The following is a 26,070-nucleotide window of genomic DNA, read 5'->3' as shown; positions in this document are numbered from 1 at the left end:
ATATTTCACTCTTCGTAACTTGCCACCGCGCCTAAATTCTTCTCTAATGAATATCCACCTCGTTTCATTGTTTCACTTTCAGTACGGGAAAAAGTATGGCATTGACAGAATACTTAGTCCATTGGTTGAGGACATAAAAGTACTGGAACAGGGAATGAAAGTGTTGTTTGCTGAGCAACCAATCTATGGTACCATTGCACAGATTACAGGTGACAATCTAGGCTTAAATGGCCTTCTTGGATATGTGGAATCTTTCAGTGCAAACCATTATTGTAGGATGTGTCTCACTGACAAAACATCAGCTCAGACTGTGTTCACTCAGGATGACCCGCGGTTGATTTTGCGCACAAAACTGTTAAATGAGGAACATTACAGTCATCTCATTCAGAACCCAGGTGAAGGCCATTGTTATGGTATCAAACGTAACAGCATACTCAATACCTTGACATACTTCAACATATTTGATAACTTTGTGTTTGACATAATGCATGACATCTTAGAAGGTGTAGCACAATATGAAGTCAAGCTGCTGTTTTTCTATTTAGGTGCCAATTTCATTTCTCGTGAGGTCATTCTCCAAAGAGTCTATGCATTCAACTTTGGGCTATTTGGACAAAAAGAACCGTCCTACAAGGATAAACCTTGAACAATCTGGCAACGGAATTGGGCTCAATGCTAGTCAAACACTGTCTTATTAGGAAAATTCCACTCATGTTTGGTGATGTAGTCCCAGAAGGCACGCACAGACACTGGTATTTATTGTTGTTGCTGTTGCATATCATCAATATTTTTTTTTCGCCCAGCATTACTGAGGGAATGACAATATTTTTTAAACATCTTATAGCAGAGCATCATGGTTTATTCAAAGAGCTGTATCCTCTAAAGAATCTCATTCCAAAGCATCACTTTATGATCAACTATCCTGAATGCATTCGCCAAATTTGTCCGTTGGTACATGTGTGGACTATGAGATATGAAGCCAAACACAAGTTTTTTAAGTCCAGCATAAAAAACTTTAACAACATAACCAAATCCCTTGCCAAGAAACACCAAATAGCTATTGCATATCACTGGGAATCCCTTGCCATCAAAGGCATAGAGTCTGGGCCTGTTAAAACAGAAATGTTGACTGATCTTGAAAATGGTGAGATTATTTCAAAACATTTCCAGCTTGATCTGTCTAGTGAAGTAAGTGTCACACCTTGGGTCAAATGTCAAGGTATTGAGTATCGTACCGGTCTTGTTGTCTGCTTAGACTTGATGGATGAGATACCAGTGTTTGGACAGATTGTTTGTATTTTTCTGATGAGAGCTGAAATTCATTTTTCTGTATTAGACATGGAAAGTATATTTGTTGAGCATCTTCATGCCTTTAATGTTGTTAAGCAGGATAGTCTTTCAGTCATCAAACCTGATGCACTGCAATTTCATAAGCCTTTTGATCTGCAAATGTCTGCAAGTGCCAATGACACCCTTTTTTATGTTGTCTTAGACAGCTATGTGCTGTAATTTGTATTTATCCCTCCACCCCATGGGTGTGTCAGGTCCAAAAAGGTCGTTTGTTGCCTGGCACGGCAGGCAACAAACAACCTTTTCGGACATCCACTGCCATAGAGGGTTATTTTTGTATTTGTTGAATTGCATATTGTGAGAATTTGTGCATTGTGAAAATTTGTCAGCCTTAAGAGACATGCCACTATTCAAATAAAGCACTTGGCATATATGTTATCTGGAATGATTTATTGGTCATTGTAACTTTTAACACCAGTTTGTTGTACATCATAATACCAATACACAACATTGACACTAGATCAGTGTTCATTTTGAACTCCCAGAGGTGTTGAGGCTAACAGTGTTAAATTGAAGATGCAGCCAACACTGTTAGTGTTGTTATCAGTGTTGGTGTTCAGTGTTGGTGTTCACATCTTACACTCTTAGTGTTGGTATAGTAACACTGTGATAGTGTTATATTGTCAACACTTTGGAAAGTGTTAATTTAACACTTTGCTGGTGGTTTCAATATAAACTCTTTCATAGTGTTAAAATTAACTACATGGGTGTTGAATTTTAGATTTCAAATTTGCTGTGTATGTACATGTTAAAAAAAATCAATCAATTCAATCGAAATTTATATAAAAAATATTTGAAAAACTAAACTTGTATTTGGTTTGTTATTTATTGTTAAAAGTTACCTTTAAGATTTGTTGTAGGTATGCCCAGGTTTGAACAGTGGTTCAATTTACCCCCTGACCTGGATCAACTTACCCCTAACCCGGGGCAAGTTGAGCCACAAGACCACTTTTTTTTTAGAAGTAATATTTTCCCTGCCCTTGATCAAATATTAATTATTATCATTGCCATTGATAGGAGACATCCTGAATTTTAGGTGTGTGCTTTCATTTTACTATGTGTCATTTCTCCTTGCTTAGAGGACAACATAACTAAAAAATGACTCAACTTGCCCCACTCTCCCCTACAGCTATGTAGATTATGTATACTACATTTAATTAAAGTAAATGTATTCGTTTTTTCAGTGTTCTGATAATAACTGAATGAACAGAGAGCACGGTGGAGGTGTACTTCTCCTTTATTTAAAGAAAAATCAAAGGTCTATCAAGGTAAAGCACCATATCATCTGAGAAGGAACAGTACAGTGAGGGGAGACGCGGTGACCATGGCAACAGAATGACAGTAACCCTAAATGCAAAGCAGGACATCTCATTACCTTTCAGTCAATAAAGGAATTTGACCTTCCTCTGAAGATGTTCCAATACTTCCCTGATTGCACGGTTCAGCTGTTACAATTGGATACTGGAAAATGGCACTACAAAAATTGTTTAACATGAAATGTGAACAGTCCATTGTCCAATCAGTCACTGATTGGTGAATAAACTTGGCCGTGCAATGATATGTTCTACATCACTGAATGTGATTTGACAACAGTTTTTTCTGCCCAACCATTTATCTAGAGAATGTTTATTTATTTTCAACTTTGTGATGTGGAATGACCTCCAGCCATACGCTTGAACGCATCGCAACACCACATCGGTGCTCAGGAGGACACACTCATGTCACTTCAAAACAAGGAATCTCTAGCATGTGTTCGGGTTGCTTACATATGGCACAGGTGATGGTGGATTGAGTTGCTACACATGGATATCCACTAAATCCTATGACATTTACAATAGACATTGAAACAAGGATAAATAAAGTCCTGTTTAGCATTTGGGTGACATTGGAGCAGATGGAAAAAACACCATCAGCCACCAACCAAACTCCAGCAGAGACTCAACATCCAGACTGTTAGATAATAACTCAGTCATAATTCAACCTAATCCCTATCATTTAAGCAACATTATGCATTTATTTGGATTCAGGGAGAATCTTTATGCTTGCTCACTGATGCAATTTTTTATTTTAACCAGTTTTGACGATAATACGTTGAGTTTTACAACGTTTTACCTGATGCACATCGGTACATAAGTTAAATCTGCGTTTTTGACGAAGGAGGCTGATGCTGATGTGAATGTAGTAAACTGAAATTTTAAAGGGATCAATAGCTCTGTATTCTGTAGTAGACTGGTTGAGATGCATTTGGATGGAAATAACCTCCTGTGACGCTTTAATATAAGTTCAATAAACCTTTTTTCAAGTGTTACCTGCCTCTCACGAGTGGGTGCTAACTACCCAGTTAGCAATACATTCCCCACAACTGAAGTGCTAAGGCATACTTTTTGCATCATAATTCAAAGGAAAGATAGTTGAGTTAAATAACAAATCAAGCTTTTGAGATGCATTTCTGTTCGTGTAGGTGACCATTCGAACAGACTTTGGATGAGTTGACTTCACTGTGGGTGCAGTTGGAGGCCAGAGGGCATTGTTGGTAATGTAAACAATACACACACAAACATAAAATAGGAGAACATCCAAAAGAAAAACAGCACTGTAAACATGAAATAACAACAAAGTAATAAACAAAAGGGTACAAATATACAATTGTAGGCTTCATTCATGGCAGGTATGAGTGTTCCATTTGTAGCATTTCATAAATCAGCAGGATCTTAATGTTGGTTCACATGCTGGTCATGACTAAAAAAGAGAGAGAATCTATGTACATGGCACATATCCAAACCATGCTTTGTTTGTAAGTGTGTATTAACTTCCTTAAAAAATATTCAAATGCTTAAAGATGCATACATAAACGAGAAGAAATCCATCCTGGGTCACACAGTATTCATATTAACAAGCAATATTTGAATATTTATTTTAACTGTTTGACAAATGAGTGATCCTTTGGTACGATACCTCTTAATAAAATACAGGAAATCATGTGCAGTCTTTTAGTCTCTGGTATGTGTTTAACAGACTGAGATTACAGTTATGGCATAATCTGGTAAAGAAGTATTCTGTTGACCACTCAAGAATATTAGGCTTTTTTTTATCAGTTAATCATCAGTGTGTGTCCTTAATTCCTGACAAACAACAGTTCTATGTAAACATGATGATACGAGAGTGGAGTAAAGTAGATAAGGATAGGTTTTGATATTTTCGCTGTAGTAATTCCTCCTGTGCATACATGCCATGAAGGGATCCTTCCTGAAGCGACTCTTCATGCAGCAGCAATGCTACAATTATCTTATAACCATCATGTACATTTACATTTCTTCCATGTAGTGTTGCTCTGCTCATAGAACCACAACCTAGAGTGTCATGTAGTATGTTTAGATGCACTCAAGAAACTGGCTTACACAAAGAAACAATTTGGGTGTGTAGGAAAATTCCTATTGAAACTGATACTCACATACAGTAGTGACTGATATGAGGTGTGACAATCTTTTTGGGCTGATTGTGCAGTGTTGGCATATCTAGTTATGCCAACACTGAAAAACTGAAACGTTGACTTTAATTCAATGTATCATGTCGACAGATTTCACTAACTGTATTGTGTTCGTTGAAACCTAATGAAAATATTAGGTTCAACTTAATATTATTGCTTTCAACTAACCTAATATAGTTATATCAGGGCTGCCAACACTCACGCATTGAGCGTGAGTCACGCAATTAACCCATATCTCACGCACTCACGCCACACTTGCCTTTCCTCACGCTAAGTTTTCGTCCAAAATAAATGTATATAAATATAAAAATAAAGTGAAGGAACAGCAAACCAAGTGGTCTACGAAATGAGACGGTCTTCTGGCTTAGTTCAGTAAAGTTGGAACGATATTGGGAGATTCTGATTTCACGGATCAATAACTCATGAACAAAACGTTATTCAGACACAAATGACGTCTCCTAAGTACCGTGGTAAGGTTGACAACGAACTAAAATCACATTTTGATCAAAAAAAGCCAATACGCGCCGTAATCCGAGTTTATTACTACCAAACTCACTACACACATCAATGGTCTCATGTGTGTCAAGGAGTTTGGAAGAATATGCTTTTGAATAATTTGGGGGAATATTTATAATGTAAATCTTCAATGACTATGGCATCATCTTAAATAACTTTACTATTATACAGTATATTTCTACCAAACTCACTATTTGCATTGTTGTTGTTGGCATCTGGTTAGCTTATCGGATATTAAAAGCTGTTTCTAAAACAAGGAGAGGGAGAGCTCTCTCCTGTCAGACTGAGAGAGATAACTATAGCTCAGTGAGGTAAGGGACTCTGTTTAGATAGTTAACTTTAGTCTAGTTATCTCAAGTGGGTCTCAAACGTTTTGGTCACCATTTATGAGAATAAATGAAAAACAGTGATGAAATACTATATGACAGTAAAACAAGAATACAGTTTAAAAGGTGAGTGATTTGTAAAATATCCATAAAGAAAAAGAAAATCTGTTTACAGTTCTGTTTCATATGGGTATTGAGAGATGTATCCTTAGATTAATTTTGCTCTCAAAGTGCACCAGGTTGATGCATTTAACTTCAATATTTAAAAATAAAATCTTCCCGGGGGAGCATGCCCCCGGACCCCCCTAGAGGAGGTGAGGACTCCCCCCACTTGTAAAATAGCACTTTACCTCTGCTTACACCTATAAGCCATTGTATATGCTGTTAGCTGATTATCAAGCCTTCATTGTAAGAGTCGTGGGTACACTGTGTATGTGCGTATTCCACTGTAGCGCCCGGTACATTAATGGGAAACCCTAGTTTATACGTGTTCAATACATTTGTAACACTGTACACATGAACTTTTATTTTTTCGGTTCACCAAAAAACAAAATCTCACTCCAAGCTGAACTCAAATGTTGGCAGCCCTGGTTATATGAAAATTATTGACATAACAATTTGTAATTAAAGACAACGTTTCAGTAAGCCAGAGCAAATTACCGATAGTGTGTTTGAATGACATTCAATAACAAAAAATAGAACCCTTGGTGTTCATTTCCATTAGCTACCATCATACTTTAGATTGAATTGAAATACAAAGATGCATTGTAACTATGTCAAATGTTTTCTCCTTTCATATTGACACCTTTTTGTCTGAAATCTAGCATGTAAGAAATCTATATTGTAAAGAAAACAAAAAACCGAATACAACCTGGTTACATGAGTGCATATAAATGGAGCCATCCTGAAGGTAGCAACTTTTTAGCTTAGCATTGCACGTTGAAAAACAGAGCCTATGTGTTTTGTACAGTGATTGTGTGCTGAGCACTGCCAAAATGCAGAGGAACTACAATCAACACTGTGCTGGAATGCATCCTGTTTAGACCATGGCCAGGTAAGACACAGAGAAGCTCTGAAGCTACTGATGCTATGCTAACGTGCTGCTCTCACACTGGCTCTGCGAAGGAGTCTGTTTTGAAGTCTCTGCCCTCTAGTGGTCAAAATCATTAAATGCTGACCTTTTTTGATTGTCTGCGAAGTATTCAGGTTTTAGAAAGCCTTGTCCATGTAGTGCATTGTGTGTGTTTTGTTCTCATCTGAAGCATGAGATTTTAAAAAAACACTTTTCACAGGAGCACAGCGTTGACCTGGATCAAGCACTGGGGCTTTCTATGGCTACAGGTTCAGCATCACATTCACAGTGAAGGAGCGACAGAGCTTTGTGATTGGGCGAGTAAATATGATTGGTCACTGGCACTGCAGGGTGCTCTGCCCAGGAAGCAGCTGTTGTTGAGCAGGAAACAGGAGAGTAGCTCAGTCCGTAGCAAAGGTCACATTGAGGTTCTGTCAGTTTAGATGGCATTGCTAGCTTATATGGAAGTCAAGTAATGCCACTAAAAAAAAAGCGAATTAAATTGCTGTTGGATAATGTATGGCAAATGTAAATACAAATAAAATGTTATAAAGTTTTCATCTTACAGCCAATATTAAATTAAATCTAGAGCTGTAAAAAAAAAAGGCAAATCTGTAGTGTTGAACCGCAAGCAGGGCTTTAGACTAAGTCTTGTTTTACAAACCCCTTTCCAGTCAAATCAACTACTTGTTCGATGACATTACATGTAAACATAATAAGTCTTCCAAATTCTCACATTTCCAAATCCTACAATATATTAAATAATTTGTTATTTATACGGTAACATTTCACAAAAATCAAGCTGAGAATTCTGATTTAGAATTTTGAAAACTTAAGATGTAGAGACGTAATTTTGGGCTTTCAGTCTATATTCAAAAGGGGTGAATACAAAGGGAAGTGACCCCACCCGTTATGGCTCCATGTGTCAGTTTGCATGCTACGAGGTCTCTGGGCTGTCCTCTGCAGGCTCCACAGGCTCCTGTGGTCTGTACATGAAGGTGAGTAGGAACAGTGCCACGTCATAAGAGCACCAATAGGCTGTGTGTGAGGTCACTGCCGACCAATAGCGGCTCTCCACCAAGCCCTCCCTCAGCTCGAAGTCGATGCGCCTCTCCAGTTCCACTAAAACAGAGGAGAAGACAGATTAGTATCCAGCTTCACAAAGAAATGTTCTTTAGTGGTTATCTGGAACCTGGGGGACTTCAGCAGTATTGTCTCATTGTCTCATTGTCACCATAGTAAGTCTGTATTTTTCTCAACTCTTAATAATACTGACATTTATAATTTACAGTATGACTGATATGTTCAGGGTTAGACAAATAACAGATGATATTCAGTAAAGTTGCCTCTACAGGAGCATAAACTTTGATAATATTGACGCTTAATTTGAATAGTGAATATTGATTGTGTTGCTGTGAAGAGAGTCAGTTATATCGAGTTCCTGGCAGCACACCATACTGATAACTTGAACTCCACCACCAACTGTTTAGCCATTGATAAAAAGGCCCAACAACTCCTCAGGAGACTTTAAAGGGCAAGTCTCCCCACGCCAGTCCTCGCCAACTCCCAAAGGGGCACCATTGAAAGAATTCTGACCTATAGCTACGCTACATGGGTTGCTTACTGAAAGCACCAGCTAAACAGGAGAGTAAAGACACCTCACAAGATCGATGGTGCCCCCCTCTTGTTCCTGCTGGAGATTTACCATCAACACTATGTTCACAGAGCCTCCATCATCATCATGGACCCCCACCACTGTTACCACAGTCTGCTCCCTCCTGCAGTCTTGGCAGCAGATGTGGCAAACCCATCAGAGCGCTAATTAGCTCTCAACCACAGGCAGTCAGGGTCACCAACACACTGTGCACCCCCACTGACATCCGACCCCCTTACTGAACCCCTCATTAGTGCTATATTCCCCCTTTGACATACACCACTTGTCAAAATGTACTGAAAGATGCTCTTGCAGTGTTCTGGTCACTTTGTGTGTGGTTTGTATATGGTTTCAGTTGTAGCGATTGAAGCTTCTGATAAAAACTTGTTTTGTTTTTTATGCTGCTGCAATGCAAAACATTCCCAATTTGGGATCAATAAAGTACATCTTATCTTAATCTTCTTTTTGCACTTTTGTCAGCAAGGAGGATATCGTTTTATTTCTTATGTATGCAAATAAAAAAAAATGAATGGCAACGAGCTTGAGAAATGACTACAGGAAACAGAATACATTTTATGGTTAATTGACTTGGGCTGTCATATACAGCAGCAGGCAAAAGCTGGAAGAAGTACTACATTATTTACTTACGAAAAGTGGAAAAATATTCAGTAAGAAGTAAACTTCCTGTATTCAAAATCATACTTAAGTAAAAGTACAAAAGTATTAAGTAAGTAAGTACCAAAAGTGAAAGTACTTGTTATGCAAAATTTATCTTTTGAGCACCAAATCTTTTAAATAATTGTAGTAAATGTGTTCATCACGGCGATGTTGCACTTGGTAAACATGGAGTATTTTAATAACTTCATCTATAACTATGTAGCTAAAAGTATAATAACCTATAATAATGTGTTGATTTAAATGTTATATCAAGAACCTACATCTTTAAAGTAACTAGTATCTAAAGATGTACAACATTTTGTGGAGTAAAAAGTACAACATTTGCCTACAAAATGTAGTGGAGTAAAAGTACAAGTACCTCAATGTTTTGCTTTAGTACAATACTTGAGTAAATGTACTTAGATGCAGGTCGGTTTGTACTCACACGAGGTGCTGTCCATGACCGCTGAGATGGACTGGGACATGACGGGCTCCACCTCTGTCCTCTCCTCCTTGATTTCTTTGTCCTTCTCCTCGGTTTCTGCTACAGTTACTCCTTCCTCTCCTGATGCCACTGTTTCAACCTCAGAGGCTCCGCCCTCAGGATCTAATGGCTCCTCCTCCACTCCGCCCACCTGGCCACTGGAACGGGAAAAGCGGGAAAACAGGATTCCTCCGATTCCCTTTCCAATACTGGCAGCACCTGAGGGGCATATCATTCACTAATTGAGTTATAAATAAAGTGGCGCAGTGAAGACATATTTCTGTAATTTGATCCGGGAACGTATTATTGTGGTGTGATTTTTCAAAAATAAATCTGTGGTAAAAAAACGTTTTTGATACTTACACGTTTTGTTCAGCAAGATAATCTTTACATATTAACACCAATATGTTTTTTTAACAAAATATGCATCCACTAGTAGTAAAATGCTATTGTTAGGCTACAAAGGAGCTAAATCATTGTCACATGGCTACTCATCACTACAGCTAAGCTAACAGTGGCTCATGCTTGATGACGTTGAGTAGTCTCATTTAGCCATTTGTAAGCAACTGCCATTTTCACAACACAAGAAAGTTTGGGAAGTTTACAAGTGACATATTTATTGGTGGGGGGATTATTCCTATAGAGACCCAGTCAGTATTTGACCGAATACTCCAGTGGGTATCAGACTGTCAAAAAGATAGCAGATTTTTATGGCTTGTACTGGACTTATATACATTGTATCTGATTCAATAATGCTGTCCTGTTGGGAAGCTAAACTGCATCATGTGTGTCATAACCTGTACTCTTTTTGCATTGGTAGAATAAAAAAAAAAAGTATATTTATTCAAGTATTGTACTTATGTACAATTTTGGCATACTTTTACGCCACTAGATTTCTGTGGCAGGTCCTTTAGATTGCCTCAGGTTTGACAAATGACACCGTCAAAATCATATTTTTGGTAATAAAAACGAAATAATATTGTTTGGTTTTAACAAAACGAATATAAGGTTAGAAAATGTATGACACAGAATAGTTCTCATGAATTAAGTGTTTTTTCTGACTTCGAAATGCTCTTACATACTGTATATGTCTATTATGTGAAAAAGGAGCTCAATAAAGTGGACACATACCTACTATTAATGAAAAAACACATATTTACTGAATAATATCAAATGTTAGCTGTTTATGTGCCTTTAGTCCCGCTTTCTTCTGATGCATAAAGGAAAGTAACAGAGACCAGAGTTAATTGCTTCTATTGATCTGTTGAGCCCCTGCCTACTGTCAACTGCTTGCCTTGCTACAATATCAGCAGTGCAAGCAGCTCCAGTTCCTCTCAGCACAGATCAGGCAGACAGTGAGTGCTTCCCAGGCATGCAGGGCCTTCCACAAGGATATGGAATTGCAAAGGGAATAAGAGAAAAGCTTGAGAAAGACATTGTCAGTAAAAGCCCAAATTTTGTGGACTTCGGCAAAATGTAATATGGCTTTTTCATAATTTACATGGATCTTAATTAGTGCTTATTTCACATTATTTGTTGGCTAGTTTCCACCGTGGAGACGGGATACATTTCCTCCACGCTGCAACAAACCTGTTTATCTCTGCTTGAGACTCTGATATTTTTGCGAGTGTAGCGCGAGAGAAAAGGGACGTTTTATTTATTTTTCTGTCATCCCGTTATGCAGATAGTTTAAGACTTTAAAGTAACGCAAGTAATTAGATAGTTTTGTGCTTACTAACTGTCATGTAGTTACTGCTGTTATCAACAGTAACACGTTAAATTACAGACAAATGTAATCTGATTACTGTAACGTGTTACTTTGTAGCGCCTTACCCCTAACACTGGTGCTTACCCATGATGCTGGCCTTGCCTAGGCTGGTGATGGACTCTCCGTAGTGCCGTCGGACCTGCGGGGGGGAGGTGCAGGGGCTGGGGATGCTCTCTGAGTCGGACACTGAGGCCGTCTCCTTGGGGGGGTTCAGCAGCGTGGGCCGGACCTGATCGTACCGGGTCGGGCTGGTGGTGTTGTACCTGTGTTGTGACCACATCAAGAGAAGGAGGCAAGCACTGAAGACAGTAGGCTACATTTTAGTAGATTTTTTTTTTTTAAATGTACAGGGGGATTCATTAATAACCAGCATCTATTATAAATAACAACTTGTCTTACCAGTGGATTTGAACAGGTGCAATGTTACTGTAGTGCTTTAAGATGAGAGGCTCCAATCTATATGCCTGAAACAAACAAACAAACACATACAAATGTTAGAGCAGGGTTTCAACATTGTATCTGAATATAACTGCCTGTTTGTTATTTAGTTTACATGGATTTTTGTATGTAATCTTATAGCAACACCAGCAATTGTTAGCCAGTACTCATCAATAAATGTCTGCTGATCATAAAAGTCACCACGGGGTCTGTGGGATGGAATATGTTGAAGAGGCGTTTGCAGATGGATGTGGGGAGAATGTGGTCCTGCACACAGCTGTTTCCAGGCCGGATCCCCCGCAGAGCCAAGAACACTGCCAGAGGAGAGCCCATGCAGAAGAAGTTTTCTACCTGCAACACAGAGAACACAGAACAGCAGAATTCAACAAGAGATCAAGAGACTCATGTAAGGCTCTCAGCTCATTGACCAGTTACATAGCACTGTAGCTGTACTGGGCCACTATGTTAATGCTCACTTACCAAAACGTATTTTAATAACTAGTACGTTATTAGTTTGAATTTGAGGGGTTGCACGCTAAAACATTTAAATTAAATGTATTATGTCAACACATGTCACATAACTGTATTAGATTAGTTGAAAGCAATAATATGAAATCAAACTTAATATTTTTTATTTAAATGATATTATTGCTTTCAAACTAACCTAATACAATTAAGTGAAATATGTTAACTTAATACATTGAATTATAGTCAACATTTCAGTTTTTCAGAGCAGAATGAATCAGAGGTTGTATGGAGTCAGATAAGCGCCAATAATGCATATAGAAGGATTCAAAACATTTATTTTGTTATCTCTCCATAAAACTGTTTTTAATTTCACACAAAGTAGTTGTATAATAGCAGCAATTGTTTATAGTGGAAATAAAAATGCATAACAAAGTAAGATACCTGAATGTGTTTTTGATGCACGCAGAAATCCATACAAACATGTAACAGGAGTCCACAAATCAATGTACTTAAAGTATTTACCTTGAATTTCAACTCTGGCACAGCAGAAGAGGAAGTCCGCAGACCCTGGAACTGATCCTCTAAGTCTCTCAACCTGGGATAATAGACGCAGAGATTAGTGTGCAGGGATTAATGAATGTAAAGAGGCTAATCTTCCTAAATCGTTATGCTAGGGCATAGTTCAGTAACAGGCGGACCGCGGTCCGGATCCGGACCCAGACGCCGACCTATACGGACCCGGACCTATAATCAACACATTAATAGGGGATTTAAATTTTGACAGGGCGATTCTATTTTAACCGCTGCCGACAGGGGGCGAAAGAGACGAGTGAGCGATACAGGGAGAGAAACACAGAAGAAGAGATGAGAGAGCGGCAGAGAGAAGCGGAGAGGAAAGTGAGTGAAGAGAATAACTAGCGATACAGGGAGAGAAGCGGAGAGGAGAGTGAACAGGCGTGTTAGCGGCATGCAGGGAGAGACACATAAGTACACATGGCGCTCTCCAAGAAGAGGAAAGTGGACAGTGAGAACAGAGCTTTTAACCCTGAGTGGACGGACTCATTCATGTTCATCCTGCCCACTGGGAGCACAGAACCAGTGTGTCTCATTTGTTCAGAGACCGTGGTGCTCATTAAAAGTGCCAAAATGCCACTATGAGACAAAACACAAAGTGTTTGACCAAACATTCCCTCTCAAGTCAGAACTGAGGTCACAATATATAAGTAGTCTCAGAGCCCAATATGATCAGTCCACCAGGATCAAAACTAAAACTAAATATCGTTCCAGGGCAGGCTAACCGAGGCTAACCAATGAGCACCTGCATGTGTGTATGAGAATGGCCCTGACACCATTTCAGCCCAGATTTAAACTCCTGGCAGGACAAGCTCGAGCTCAATTCTTGCACTGAACAAAAAAAAGTGAGTGAGGGACTGCAATATAAGAGGGAAAGAAAGATCAACTTTAAAACTGTTCAATTGTTATGATGTGTAAAGACTGATATTGTTCTATAATCGTCTGAAACTGTTAAGTCATGATGTGAAACGTTTAACAAAGAAAAAGAGAAACTCAAGCTGCTGCTACACTTTATTTTATTTATCTAAAATTAAGCACTTTTAAGATGCACATCTTTTCAAAAGCTATTTTATTTATTTTCTCTATTTTATTTTTAAATGCAGCCCGAGAGGAACATTACACATATCCACAGTATTTTACTGTATATCTGTATAGTTCAATGTTAATTGACAATAAATATTGTTTTTTTTTTATTGTACTTTCTTTATTTGATTGGCAGTCAGTTGTTGATTACATGCAGACGTCGATAAAGCTACAGGCTACTTCAATATATATCACACTAATTCATAAAGCAAGTTAGACATTTTGATGTTCCGGAACTTTGCATGGGGAGATTTTCTCTAACTGGACCTTGTTGAATTTTAGTTGAATACCCCTGTGCTAGGGCATCTTCTTTGCAGTGTCTTTATTGATCCACATAATGTCTTAAAGCTAATGAGCACACCGAAGTAGGAAAAACAACTTCCCAACACTAGAAATGGGATTATCAAAGGATTGATCTACATGTTTACCTATTATATATATATGGAATACACATTCTAAAGTTTCCTGTACCTTCTTACTGAAGTAAACATTTAGCATTCAGTGTCTTCATATTTAGGGTGTGGCAGTGATGATGTATTTTTGTACACTGAAGAAACTGAAATGTTGATTTTAATTAAGTGTATTATGTCAAGAGATTTCTCATAACTGTATTAGTTTAGTTCAAGGCAATAATATTAAGTTAAACATAATATTTGTATTTAAACTTAATATTATTGCTTAGAACTAACCTTATACAGTTATGTGAAATCTGTTGACATAATACATTTAATTCAAGTCAACGATTCAGTTTTGGCCGTGTAAATGTGGAATCAACTTCCTCGTTGTTGGAGATGAATGAGCGGTGCAGTACCTGAGGCGTGTGAGTCTCAACTGCTCCTGAAGGTGGCGCTCCTCACCATTGGGCCAGCGGGCCTTGGCCTCCTCCGGGTCTGGCACTTCTTGATGATGAAAGCGCACGGGGTCCCAGCCTGTCATGATGTCGAAAGTGATGACGCAGCCCAGCGAGTGGGACACTATCGACACTTTCCCGTTTTTCTCAAAGTCCGGATTTCGCGTGCAGAAGAGCGAGTACAGACGATTCAGCTCCAGAGTCAAACCTCTGGTGATCTACACACACAGACACACAACAACACACACGTTTGAGAGGCATTCAAAGACATAGAGCGGTGCAGTGATGACGTATTGTTGAAGGCTTCCCAAAGTTAAGGCTCAAGGGATCCCCTGAAAAAAATCTATGGGATTCTTCCATTGGATTTTTGAAAACTGCAGAATCTAAGACCTGTAGAAAACACATGTTTATCGTACTTACACTTTTTTTCCAGCAGGAAAATCATATTAACACCCCTTTTATCATTTTTGAAGAGCAAATGCAGTTGCCTGAAGTAGAAAAGCTAACGTATTGCTTCACTACCACTAAGCTAAAGGCGGCTAATGTTCCGCGTGATGACGTTTATTCTTCAATTTGGTCACTTGTTGGCAACCTCCATTTTTATGATACAAAGAAGCTTGACATTCATGAGTTGGGTAATTATTGATGTATTTTATGTCGTAGAACAAAACGGGAAAATCTCAAGGGGGGCCTATTCTGCTTTTGGGGGGTTTCCCTCTCCTGTAGTTTGTTATATATATTTTTCTGCATGTAAATGGTCTGCAAAGGCTAAAATCCCTTTGTTGGTCCTCCGGTAGTGACCCGGAAATTAATTTCAGCGCGCCATTTTGAAGGACATCTCATTTCTCTAAATGCACATCGAGGACCGAGCATCGAGCATCGAGGAGGCTCTCTTGAGGAGCTCTAACCGAGGAGACACTGATGCATCCTCCACGGCTCCTCCACGGATGCATGTCCGGGAACGGTGGAGGCGTGACGCACGGCCGGACTTATCTCAGCCAATGACAGCTCTGCATGCATCCCCTGGATATTATTTTAGTAACTGCTTTCATCGCGACGTGATGTTTACAGTGAGAACAGCTGTGAGGTCTGTGCAGAAAGCAGAGCAGTGTGTACACAATATATATCACTCAGTATAACAGGCCTACATTACTTTCTGTATTTGTATGCTGTAGTTTAGTAGATATCTACAAACAAAGAGTCAACATTTTTCTAAGACCATTTAGTGATTCACATAATAAAATACACAACGGCTGTAGCCTGATTATGCTTTAGGAGCAGTAGGTGTGTGTGGTACAGTGTGTAGGTGTGTGTGGTACAGTGTGTGTGTGTTGTACAGTGCGCAGATGCGGCGGACAGACGGGTCTCAGTTGGTTTTGTGTCCTATGCTTACTTTTAATACTTGTACAACTTTTGGACCGTAATTTCAATTCCCCATTTCAGCGACCAGAGAGAGGGGGGGGGGATATATCCAGTCTCTAATTGTGTTACGTTATTATGAGAGTATGCTCTCATACTTGTTTGATTCTGAAATTCTAGCCTATATATTTATATAAATATGTGTGTGTGTGTGTGTGTGTGTGTGTGTGTGTCTGTGTGTGTGTGTGTGTGTGTGTGTGTGTGTGTGTGTGTGTGTGTGTGTGTGTGTGTGTGTGTGTGTGTGTGTGTGTGTATATGTCCGCATCTGTAGCCTGTTATTGTCTCATTATACCGCACTGTCAATGAATTAAAAGAAAATATATAAGTCGTCATGAACACATCTGTCCATCAGAGTGCTGCTGTGCCTCCTGTCATCATTAATGGACGTCTCTTTAAAATGACCGCTCAGAGGAGAGGAGTTCTCATTTCTCTACCCCCTGCTGCTTACACTCCTCTCTCCTCTGTTCCCCTCCTCAGTCCTCCGCTCGCATCTCCTTTGGGCGGCACCAAGTCTCGAGGAGAGGAGTCGAGGATAGGAGTCGAGGAGGGGAAATTTGAGTATTGAGAAACCTCTATTGTAAGATAGGCTAAGGGGCGGGACATCTCTTAGCTGTTGACCAATACCAACAGAGCTGGCCAGCTAACCAATCAGAGTAGACTGGGCTCTGCTTTCAGACAGAGGGTAAAAAGAGGTGCTGCAGCACAGGCAGTATGAGAAAAATAAAGAGCTTGTTGAACATTAAAGCATGGAGACATGGATTCACAAAATACTAATATGAACCTGAAAATGAGAATAATGGAGCCCCTTAAAGCTTGTTTTAACAACAGAGGTTTAGGACTCATTCCTGCATTCCTTGCTATGTGTCAATAACATATGAATATATTTGATTGAGGCCTAAGGGTCTTGGCGATTCATGTATTCTTTCACAGTCAGGAAGTACTGTAGACCATAATTTAGAGCTGGATTAAATCAGTTTAACCAGGATGTAGTTAATGAGGGCTCAGTGAACTTAGTTCCTGAACTGCCAGCATAGTAACAAAGTGCAGCACCACAGCTGAGGGGGGACAGAATGAGGCAGGGAACAGGAGAGCTGTAGTGTCCGTCTCACCTCGTCTCTGTACAGCGGGCTGGTGTAGTACATGATGTCCATGGCGCTACTGTTCAGCATGTCTCTGAGGCCCCGCACTTTGTCTGGGGTGATGGAGTCCACCCTGTCTGCAGGGAGAAGACAAATACATCAAACCCAACTGGAGGACAATCACAAAGACCACATGTGTAATACTGTTTCATATTCTATTGAAAACAATGTTATTCTTAGTGTTTAAAAACATACATTTTAATGTTTTACCAATTCAAAAATACATGTTGTTCTGTCCAACCTTTTAGTCTAAATCATGATAACTACTGACTATGACATCTGGAATTGACATTTAATAGTGACATTTGAATCCGTATAACAGTCAGAATGTTGGCTTTTTCAACAGATATCACAAAGAAACAACATTTCTTTGAAATTGGATATTTGTGATCCCTAGAGGATACATATTTGTATGTTTTTTGGTGATGTACTAACCCAGTTAGGGATATCCAAAGGCAACAAAACAACCTAAATATATAATAATCTAACCAAAGATTTGTTTGATCATGCCCCTAAAAGGATAAACCCCCTTTGATATTTAATAATCCAAATTACCTGTTTCGAGTTCCAATCAGGTCAATACGACTTTGTATCCCCACTGTTGGGGGAATGTCTTGTGCGTTCCCTTTCACACTGCATAATTAAATTTTTATAAATTCCCTTGAGTTTACTTTAGTCAGATTGTTTCCTCTCAGCTTTCATGGCTTCTCCCTGTTTATGCCCAGCCATCAGCAATAACCATTCTCTGTGTGTTTCCTGACATCAAATAGAGTGTGTAAAACAAATTATTTTATATGCCATATTGACATTTTTACTATGCCACATGGTCTATTGGCATTGGTAGTAATAATTGAATTGTGAATAAGTCTCAGTTCTGAATTCAATAGTGTAACTATTGAATTTAGACAAAGTCTTATATGTTTGTCTTATGTGTAACGTTGCTGCCTTCTTGGCCAGGTCAGCATTGAAAATGAGATTGTATCTCAATGCTTTTATCTGGTTAAATAAAGGTTAAATAAATAAAAGTAACAAGGCTTTTTCCTGTCATTTTAAACATGTAAGGCGGAGCAAACTCTGAACCAGACTGTTTTTGTATTGGATGTGGTGAGTCGAGGTGCAGGGTACCTCCATCCAGAGCCAGCTTTGACCTCCACTCCACAGGAAGGAACTCTACATGCTCTGTGGTGCGATCTGAGAAGTGCTTCTCCTCCATCTTCCTGGCAGCGTCTCTCATCCTGCACGCCAAGACAAAACAGTCACTTCAAGATTCATTCTGAATCGCTTTTCAATTATCTGTGCTTCCAATGTGAATGTGTTTGATCTCTCACATGCTGGTGTTCCTGATGATACGACCCTGGTCCATTTTCTGGCCAATGCCATGCACCACGAAGACGATGTGGGTGGTTTCGGGTGGGGTGTCCTCAGGGGCCGCCTCTTCCACGTATCCCCGATGGAGACGTGTCCCGCTGCTGGAGGCTGAAGACATAAGAGGGCACATTATTAACTGAAGTGATGTTTCTCCACAGCAATGTGCCTGCGTTTGATTTGGGTTGATGTCTAGCACCTCTTTAGGGACCATAACCCAGTCCACAGTCCATACTCGGCCCCTGCAGGAGTCTGAAGCCAGGTCCCCAGGGTCTGAGCTACAGCCTATATCTAAATCAGTTCTGTAACCTACAAATTGTAGTCACGCTTTAATTAATGTGTTCATTGGTTTTTAAGGGTCAGTTCGCCTAAGTTACAAACATTGTCTCTCTTGATGATGTTAATGCACGATAAAATAATTGTTGCCTTGAATTAATTAATGCGTAAACTTGCCTAATTTTTTGTATATGGATTTTGAATTACATTTATACAAAACGAAACAGTATTTGTGTGTGGATTGAAGATTACTTTTGTAGATAGACATTTATTTATAAATCCAGAATTACATTTGTAAATCCTTCTGTGTGCAATTATTTATTTTGACACTAATCTGACCCCATATAGGACACACCGCTCACACACTTACCTTTAGAGAAGCCCAGTTTCTGTGTGACACTGCGAGCGATCTTGGAGGTGGTGGCGTCGCTGTACAGATACACCTCCTCCACGCTGTGCCAGTCCACGTGACTCCGGCTCAGTTTCCGGCTGTGGATGGCTGGGTGACAGTCACAGTAATTAACAGCAAGTGACACACTTTATCCAGCATAATTAATTTACCGTTCCCCATGTGGGTGTGTAGAGTGTGTGTATGGGTATGTGTGACAATCAGGCTGGAGGAATAACGGAGTACATGTAACGAGGATTCATAATCAGGATACAAAAATAAGTATTCGAAAACATTAACATTAAAAAAATAAGTAATCAGATGACTATTATATATTAAAAAATTAAATAGATTAGTAGCAGGAAACTAGTACTCCAAATGTTTTCATATCAAATATCTTTCTTTTCTATATAAAATACTCAGATTACTGATTACATTTATGGACAAGTAATAGTTCTTGTAATGGATTACATTTTTAAAGTAACCCTCCCAACCCATCAATTTACAAACAGACCTCACACACCCTTGTCTTCTCTTCTCTTATTGGTAAAGCTGGAATAACATCACCTGACTGGTTTTGTGTCCTAGTTCTGAATCCCGACCATTTTCCCAACACCTGTAGCTTCTGTGCACATTTATCTCCACACACACACACACACACACACACACACACACACACACACACACACACACACACACACACACACACACACACACACACACACACACACGCACACACAAACACACACAAACACACACACACACACACACACACACACACACACACACACACACACACACACACACACACACACATATATTTCTACGTCTTCCTCACCATCCTTGCTGTCCACTGTGGTGTCCACCACCTCCATCTCGTAGGTGTCCCTCATCTGTTGCCCTCGGAAACGGGCCAGGTACTCGATCTCGATGGGGTCACTCTCGTCCTCCTCCAGGGGAAGCCACGTCCCGTCGATGAACCACTGCCCCCTCATCACAGGGATGCGGTCTTGCTCTGAGGGACACCACATCATGTTGACTTCACTGGTTGTTTTAGCCTATAGGCTTGCTCTAATTCCATATCTTTATCAAAGTACAGAAAACAGATACTTTATGGGATTAAAGAGATGTTAAATGAATGAGACACAGATACGACATGGGGTATAGTTAGGGTTAGGGAAAGGGAAAATCAGTGAATTATTATCTTTGGCATTGAAAAACTGTAAAAGACAATAAATCAAGGAGAACGGTATGGAAAAACTGAAACGTTGACTTTAATTAAATGTCTCTTTGTCAACAGATTTCACATAACTGTATTAGGTTAGTTTAAACAATAATATTATGTAGTTAAGTTATTAAATACAATATTTGGTTCAACTTAATATTATTGCTTTCAACTTACCTAATACAGTTATGTGAAATCTGTGGACCTAATACATTTAATTAAACTCAACGTTTCAGTTTTTTAAGTGCACTGGGAGGATACTGTAACTTTAGACTGTTCCACTGTCACAACAACTGTTACTTTCAATGGTATCAGTAGTTTGACTGTTTAAATAGTAACAGTAGCAGCAGAAACAAGAAAGTTTGGCTGTGTGCCAGAAAACACAAAATGTTCTTATTTCCAATAGATAAATAGTGAACAAGAGTTGCAATCATATTTGTATTTTAAGTTTAGGACTGATATTTTTATAAATTCAGCAAAAAAAGTAATCGCAATACCTAATCAATGTAATCTTTAAGTCGTTGAAGCAGAAGCGTTTCAAAAAATAAATGGCTGCACATTGTCTAATGTAAGAAATGTTCTGTGTTTTTTATCATTATAAAGAATATGGCCTATTAGCACATTTAACTGATACTAACAAGTAACTGGTGAATTGACTCATTGTCTTATTTTAACAATTATGAATAGAGGTTTTATTCATGGCAGAAATAGTGGATGAAATCGTTTTAATAGATTGTATTTAACAGTTACAGTATTTACCAGTTGTACTAACAGCACATGCGCATTACCCTGCAGTAAATAAAGTAATTAAAATTAGTTCCACCTTCATTCACCCAGCTTTATAAACGAATGCATTAATTATAATCAAAACATACATGGGCCAATCTGCATAATGAGTAGGCTACTTTTACTTTTTGTTCTTTACAGTATATTAAGAATGGCAATACTTTTATACTTTACTTGAATAACAATTACAAAACATGATTTTCCTAGTAAAAGAGTATTCCTTCTGGTACTTCTACTTTTACTGAAGTACAAGACCTGAGTATTCCTCCACCTCTGACAGCAGCCTACAGTACAGACTGTGCAGTACAGACAGTAGGGGAGACCGGGTACAGTTGAAACACGGGTTGGTTGCAACACCCTCAATATCTCCAATCATAAACAAGCGAGAGTGATGACACTCACTCTGCACATGCGCAGTTAGATGGTAAGATCGCCGAAATAAAAAGGAGCCACGTTTGAATATCTCACGTAAGTTATCAGCAAAAGTGTGTTTCTGAGGTCAAATATTAACTAAAATGATATGATGTATTTTTTGGATACTGTCTTGAGTTCAAAATGTCTAGGAATCCAAACTAGTATTATTAGAATCACTGTTTTGTAAGCTACAAATATAGCTAGCTAAATATGGGTCAAGCTAGCAATCAGGCAGGTTCACAGGGGGTGAAGCAAGACTGGCTGTTCTGGGACGGTTGTAAGGGGACGGTTGTAACATGGCACATTTACAATGATGGCTCATTTGCTTGAATGATCAATTGTTCATTCAAGCATTGATTGGTGTGCATTGTCCCTGTAAAAATAAACCAAATTAAATACTGTACAGTAGGCATAAAGTGTGTGTGTGTGTGTGTGTGTGTGTGTGTGTTTACAGTATGCCAAGTATCAGACAGAGGAAGACCGACAGGGGAGTGCCACTTGCTCTGCTGCAGGTGGCCTCAGGTGAAGTTCAGGAGGGCAAATCGATCAGGGAAGTGGCAAAGGCCCTGGATATATGCCATGTCACCCTGTACCGGTTCCATAAGAAGAGGCTGAGGTTGGAGAGTCAGGGATCACACACACCCCCAAGAGTAGGCTACTGGACTCCAAAGAAGGTGTTCTCAACAGAGCAGGAGATGCTATTGAGAGACTACCTGATGGAAGCAGCTGATCTATATTATGGTCTCAGCTCAAAGGAGGTAGGTCATAATTAAGGTAGAATAGGCTATCTATAGGCTACTGAACAAAAGAAAAGTAAGTGATCAAATATATTGAGGCCTATAGTGAACAGACAAGTGAAATATTTTCCAATGTATATTCATTTTAGGTGCGGAAGTTTGCCTATGAATTGGCAAAGAACTACAACTGCAACTTCCCTCAAACCTGGGCAGAGAAAGAGATGGCCGGAGCTGACTGGCTCACAACGTTTTTGAAGCGGCAACCTACCCTCTCCATACGCAGACCTCAGGCTACCAGTCTCTCACGGGCTACAAGCTTCAACCGAACAAATGTGAAAAAGTTTTTTGACAACCTGTCTGCAGTCCTGACGAAGCATGAGTTTGTCACACAGGACATTTGGAATATGGACGATACCGTAGTGACAACTGTCCAAAACCCTGGGAAGATTGTTGCCAGAAAAGGGAAGAAACAAGTCGGTAGTGTGACATCTGCAGAGCGAGGCACTCTCGTCACACTTGCATGTGCTGTAAATGCATTGGGGAATTCCATCCCCCCAATGATGATATTCCCCCGGAAGAAGTTTCATCCCTTCTTCACCAGCAATGGCCCTCCTGGCTGTATTGGCACAGCAAATGGGTCTGGGTGGATGCAAGAGGAAGACTTTTTGGTCTTCCTCAAGCACTTCCAGAGCCATACCAAGAGCTCACAGGAGTCAAAGGTGCTGCTGATTCTGGACAATCATTCCTCCCACCTTTCTGTGGAGGGGATTAATTTTTTGCAGGAGCAATGGGATCATCCTCCTCTCTTTTCCTCCCCACTGTTCTCACAAACTACAGCCCTTAGATCGCACTGTATATGGGCCACTGAAGAGGCACATCAACAGCCGCTGTGACAATTGGATGAAGACTCATCCAGGAACCACAATGACCATTTACGATCTGCCTGGCATTGTGAAGAGTGCCCTTCCTCTGGCTGCAACGCCATCAAATATCCAGGCGGGGTTCGCGTGCACTGGAATTTAGCCTTTTAATAGAGACATTTTCAATGACATCGACTTTGCTCCATCCCAAGTCACAGACCGCCCACCACCAGAACCTTCTACCAATGCAGCTCCAACACCAACTGTGGCATCCTCTCCTCCACTCGCAGCCTCCTCTCCTACACTCGCAGCCTCCTCTCCTCCACTCGCAGCTTCCTCTCCTCCACTCACAGCCTCCTCTCCTCTACTCGCAGCCCCCTCCCCTGTCAGGCCATATGTGGAGCCTGGGACATCATCCTCTGCAACGCCTTTCTCACCCTTGTCCATCCGTCCACATCCAAAAGCTGGACCAAGGAAGCAGACCACAAAGGGGAGAAAAAGAAGAGAAACCGCTGTCCTCAAAGACAGTCCGATGAAAGATCAGCTCGAGGCTGAGAAAAAAAGATCTAAAGCAAAGAAGTCTAAAGCAAAGACAAAAATCAATTTCGGCCAAAAAACCAAACCCAACAAGAAGCAGAAGATGCAGGCCTCATCTGATGAAGATGAGGCCCAATACTGCATTGTGTGCCTGGAGAGCTACTCCAGGTCCAAGGAGATCTGGCTGCAATGTTGCTCCTGTAAAGCCTGGGCACACAAGGACTGCACAGATGGAATTGCCTTTTACACCTGCCACAACTGTGAATCTGATTAATTCTGGTGTTCTGTTTTAAGTTCTGTTCAAGTTCTGTTCATTGTTCATTGTTTGTTGGAGGATGTTTGAAATCCCATTAAAATCTTGTTGCCTTAGAATTTGACAGCTTTCCCTATTTGTTGTCATATAGTGTGAAAAAGGGTAACCGTTATTAAGATGTTACAACTGTGCCTGCATGGGTTACAACTGTCCCTGTACACAAGGACAGTTGTAACAGTTGAGTTTTTTTTTAAAAATACATTTTCCAACCTGTAATTATTCCATAAAAACATTTTAAAGACATTGTTTCAGTAGCTGATTGATAATGCATAATATAGCAAAATGGCCAATTGTAAATGGTTTTTTACTTATTGGGGAAAAGCCCCAAAAGTGTTGCAACTATCCCTGGTCTCCCCTACAGTACAGACAGTACAGACAGTACAGTACCCTACAGACTAGTAGCAGTAATTCAATGGTGTTAGTGCATTTGAACAACTTACGGTTCCAGTAAACAGGGTAACATTCCTTCTCCTTGATATCCACTTCATAGAGCCCCCCTCTGACACACACTGCCTCCACGCCGATGAGGATGTCGTCCGGGTCCCTCATCTCGTCTGACCCGGAGAGCCGCTGACCTCCGCCGCCCAGCACGGGCGGCTCCGCCCGGACCCCGTCTACCGCCCCGCTCTCTGCCTGGGTTGCCTCCTTCCCCTCGGCCTCGGGTGGTTCCGTGGGGCGTTTGACCTTGTCTGGGTTCTGTTCACTGAACCTCCGATAGACAATCTCAATTTTTAAAGAGTCGTGTCCGACGAATGGTTTCCACGTCCGCTTGTCCTCTTTGTAGAACCAGCGGATCTCCTCCGGTCCCAGCTCCGTCACCACCTCTCCGCGGTGCCGGGAGCTGTTGGACCGTATGCGCTTTTTGGTTGTCACATTCCCGTCACTTTCCGTGTAGTTTGGGTCCAGATACGATGAGCCCGAGTACTGTTCCCCGGCCAGGCCCAGCATCAGGCCATCCGGGGACAGCAGCGGCAGGTGTCGGTCCAGACCGGGCTGCTCCGGATCCCCTTCCCCGGCAGCAACACCTTCTCCCATCAGAGTGTCGTCGTAGCTGGTCACAAACACATCATTTGCCATATCCCATTCACTACTGCTGACGGAGTTATTCTCCGAGCTCTGTTGACGGATAGTCGGTGTATCCTTCATATTGCTCATACTTTGGCTAGAATACATGGAAATAGCGTCATAAAAATGTCCCTACCGTCAGACTATTACACCAGATTAACGATTCCCTTCTCCCCATCTGGTAACATCTGTATGATGAACCGTTCTGATCCCGACCACATCTTTACCATTACCGCTTCAGGTTTAACATATTTGCCCAGACGATTTGAACATCTATCACCTTCTTTCCTCACTGTCTACACTGCTCGTTCGCATTTGGGTGAAAACTGCTGGAATAATAACGGTACTACTAGCTAGGATGGAAATCTCAGTCGCTCCATGACGTCAAATTAATGAAGACACACCAAGCTTCCTTTTCAAACCTTCAAAATAAACTCCACTGCTAATTTCAGAAAAAGAAAAGAAATGTACATTTAAAAGAAAAATAATGTATTCCAAGTAGCTCAAATGTGTACTTTAGAACAGTTCTTGAATAAATATACGTAGTTATTTCAACCACTGGCTTTTACCATTGTTTATTGTGCAATGTAAAGGCGAAACCAACCATATTTCAAATTAAAGGTCCTGCATGAGTCGGCAGAAAAAAAATATTTTATTTTAAATATGATTTGAGAAAAAGCTCAACATATATCTAATATGAATGTGATTATAACGCAAATATCAACTTAATTAGTGGTTATGGTAAAAAAAAACGTAACGTTAAATATTTGGTATTAATCTGATACGCGTTGTTTACATCATATACCGTATAGGCCACCGT

At 40.1% G+C, this 26,070-nt stretch overlaps 2 protein-coding genes across 4 annotated transcripts; one reads left to right on the top strand and one right to left on the bottom strand.

Annotated features, from left to right (window-relative positions):
* Positions 1 to 1,725: 1,725 nt before the first annotated feature.
* Positions 1,726 to 25,881, bottom strand: ddhd1b (DDHD domain containing 1b). 3 transcript variants are annotated; one of them, XM_079645929.1, is made up of 14 exons: positions 25,387 to 25,881; positions 24,626 to 25,236; positions 20,152 to 20,328; positions 19,296 to 19,424; positions 18,613 to 18,760; positions 18,365 to 18,519; positions 17,255 to 17,361; positions 14,688 to 14,944; positions 12,743 to 12,815; positions 11,954 to 12,103; positions 11,714 to 11,778; positions 11,399 to 11,577; positions 9,508 to 9,765; positions 1,726 to 7,873 (listed from the first exon to the last, which is right to left on the bottom strand). In XM_079645929.1, exons 2-14 carry the CDS (start codon positions 25,218 to 25,220, stop codon positions 7,689 to 7,691), a joined length of 2,478 nt encoding a protein of 825 aa, XP_079502055.1. In that variant the 5' UTR covers positions 25,221 to 25,236; positions 25,387 to 25,881; the 3' UTR covers positions 1,726 to 7,688. The 3 variants fall into 3 exon arrangements, with proteins under 3 accessions (XP_079502055.1, XP_079502053.1, XP_079502054.1); XM_079645927.1 differs by having other exon boundaries at positions 24,626 to 25,881; XM_079645928.1 differs by having other exon boundaries at positions 18,410 to 18,519; positions 24,626 to 25,881.
* Positions 20,790 to 24,368, top strand: LOC307016693 (uncharacterized protein). The gene is made up of 3 exons (XM_079645930.1): positions 20,790 to 21,792; positions 22,193 to 22,496; positions 22,625 to 24,368. The coding sequence occupies exons 2-3, from the start codon at positions 22,194 to 22,196 to the stop codon at positions 23,366 to 23,368; spliced, it is 1,047 nt and encodes a 348-aa protein (XP_079502056.1). The 5' UTR covers positions 20,790 to 21,792; position 22,193; the 3' UTR covers positions 23,369 to 24,368.
* Positions 25,882 to 26,070: the final 189 nt, after the last annotated feature.

This window comes from Notothenia rossii (genome assembly GCF_949606895.1).
Source record: "Notothenia rossii genome assembly, chromosome: 8".
NCBI classification, from domain to species: Eukaryota; Metazoa; Chordata; class Actinopteri; order Perciformes; family Nototheniidae; genus Notothenia; species Notothenia rossii.
Note: the sequence above shows the minus strand (reverse complement) of the source record. Positions and strands in the feature narration are given on the sequence as shown.

What these genes read in the sequence shown, in the direction of transcription:
- ddhd1b (XM_079645927.1), bottom strand. Translation starts at nt 25,358, where the DNA reads ATGTATTCTAGCCAAAGTATGAGCAATATGAAGGATACACCGACTATC. An exon ending in GCACCTGTTCAAATCCACTG is followed by an intron (nt 11,578 to 11,713) that starts GTAAGACAAGTT and finishes GTCACAACACAG; the next exon opens with GTACAACACCACCAGCCCGA. An exon ending in GGTCATGGACAGCACCTCGT is followed by an intron (nt 7,874 to 9,507) that starts GTGAGTACAAAC and finishes CCTCTGTTTTAG; the next exon opens with TGGAACTGGAGAGGCGCATC.
- LOC307016693 (XM_079645930.1), top strand. Translation starts at nt 22,194, where the DNA reads ATGCCAAGTATCAGACAGAGGAAGACCGACAGGGGAGTGCCACTTGCT. An exon ending in ATGGTCTCAGCTCAAAGGAG is followed by an intron (nt 22,497 to 22,624) that starts GTAGGTCATAAT and finishes TATTCATTTTAG; the next exon opens with GTGCGGAAGTTTGCCTATGA.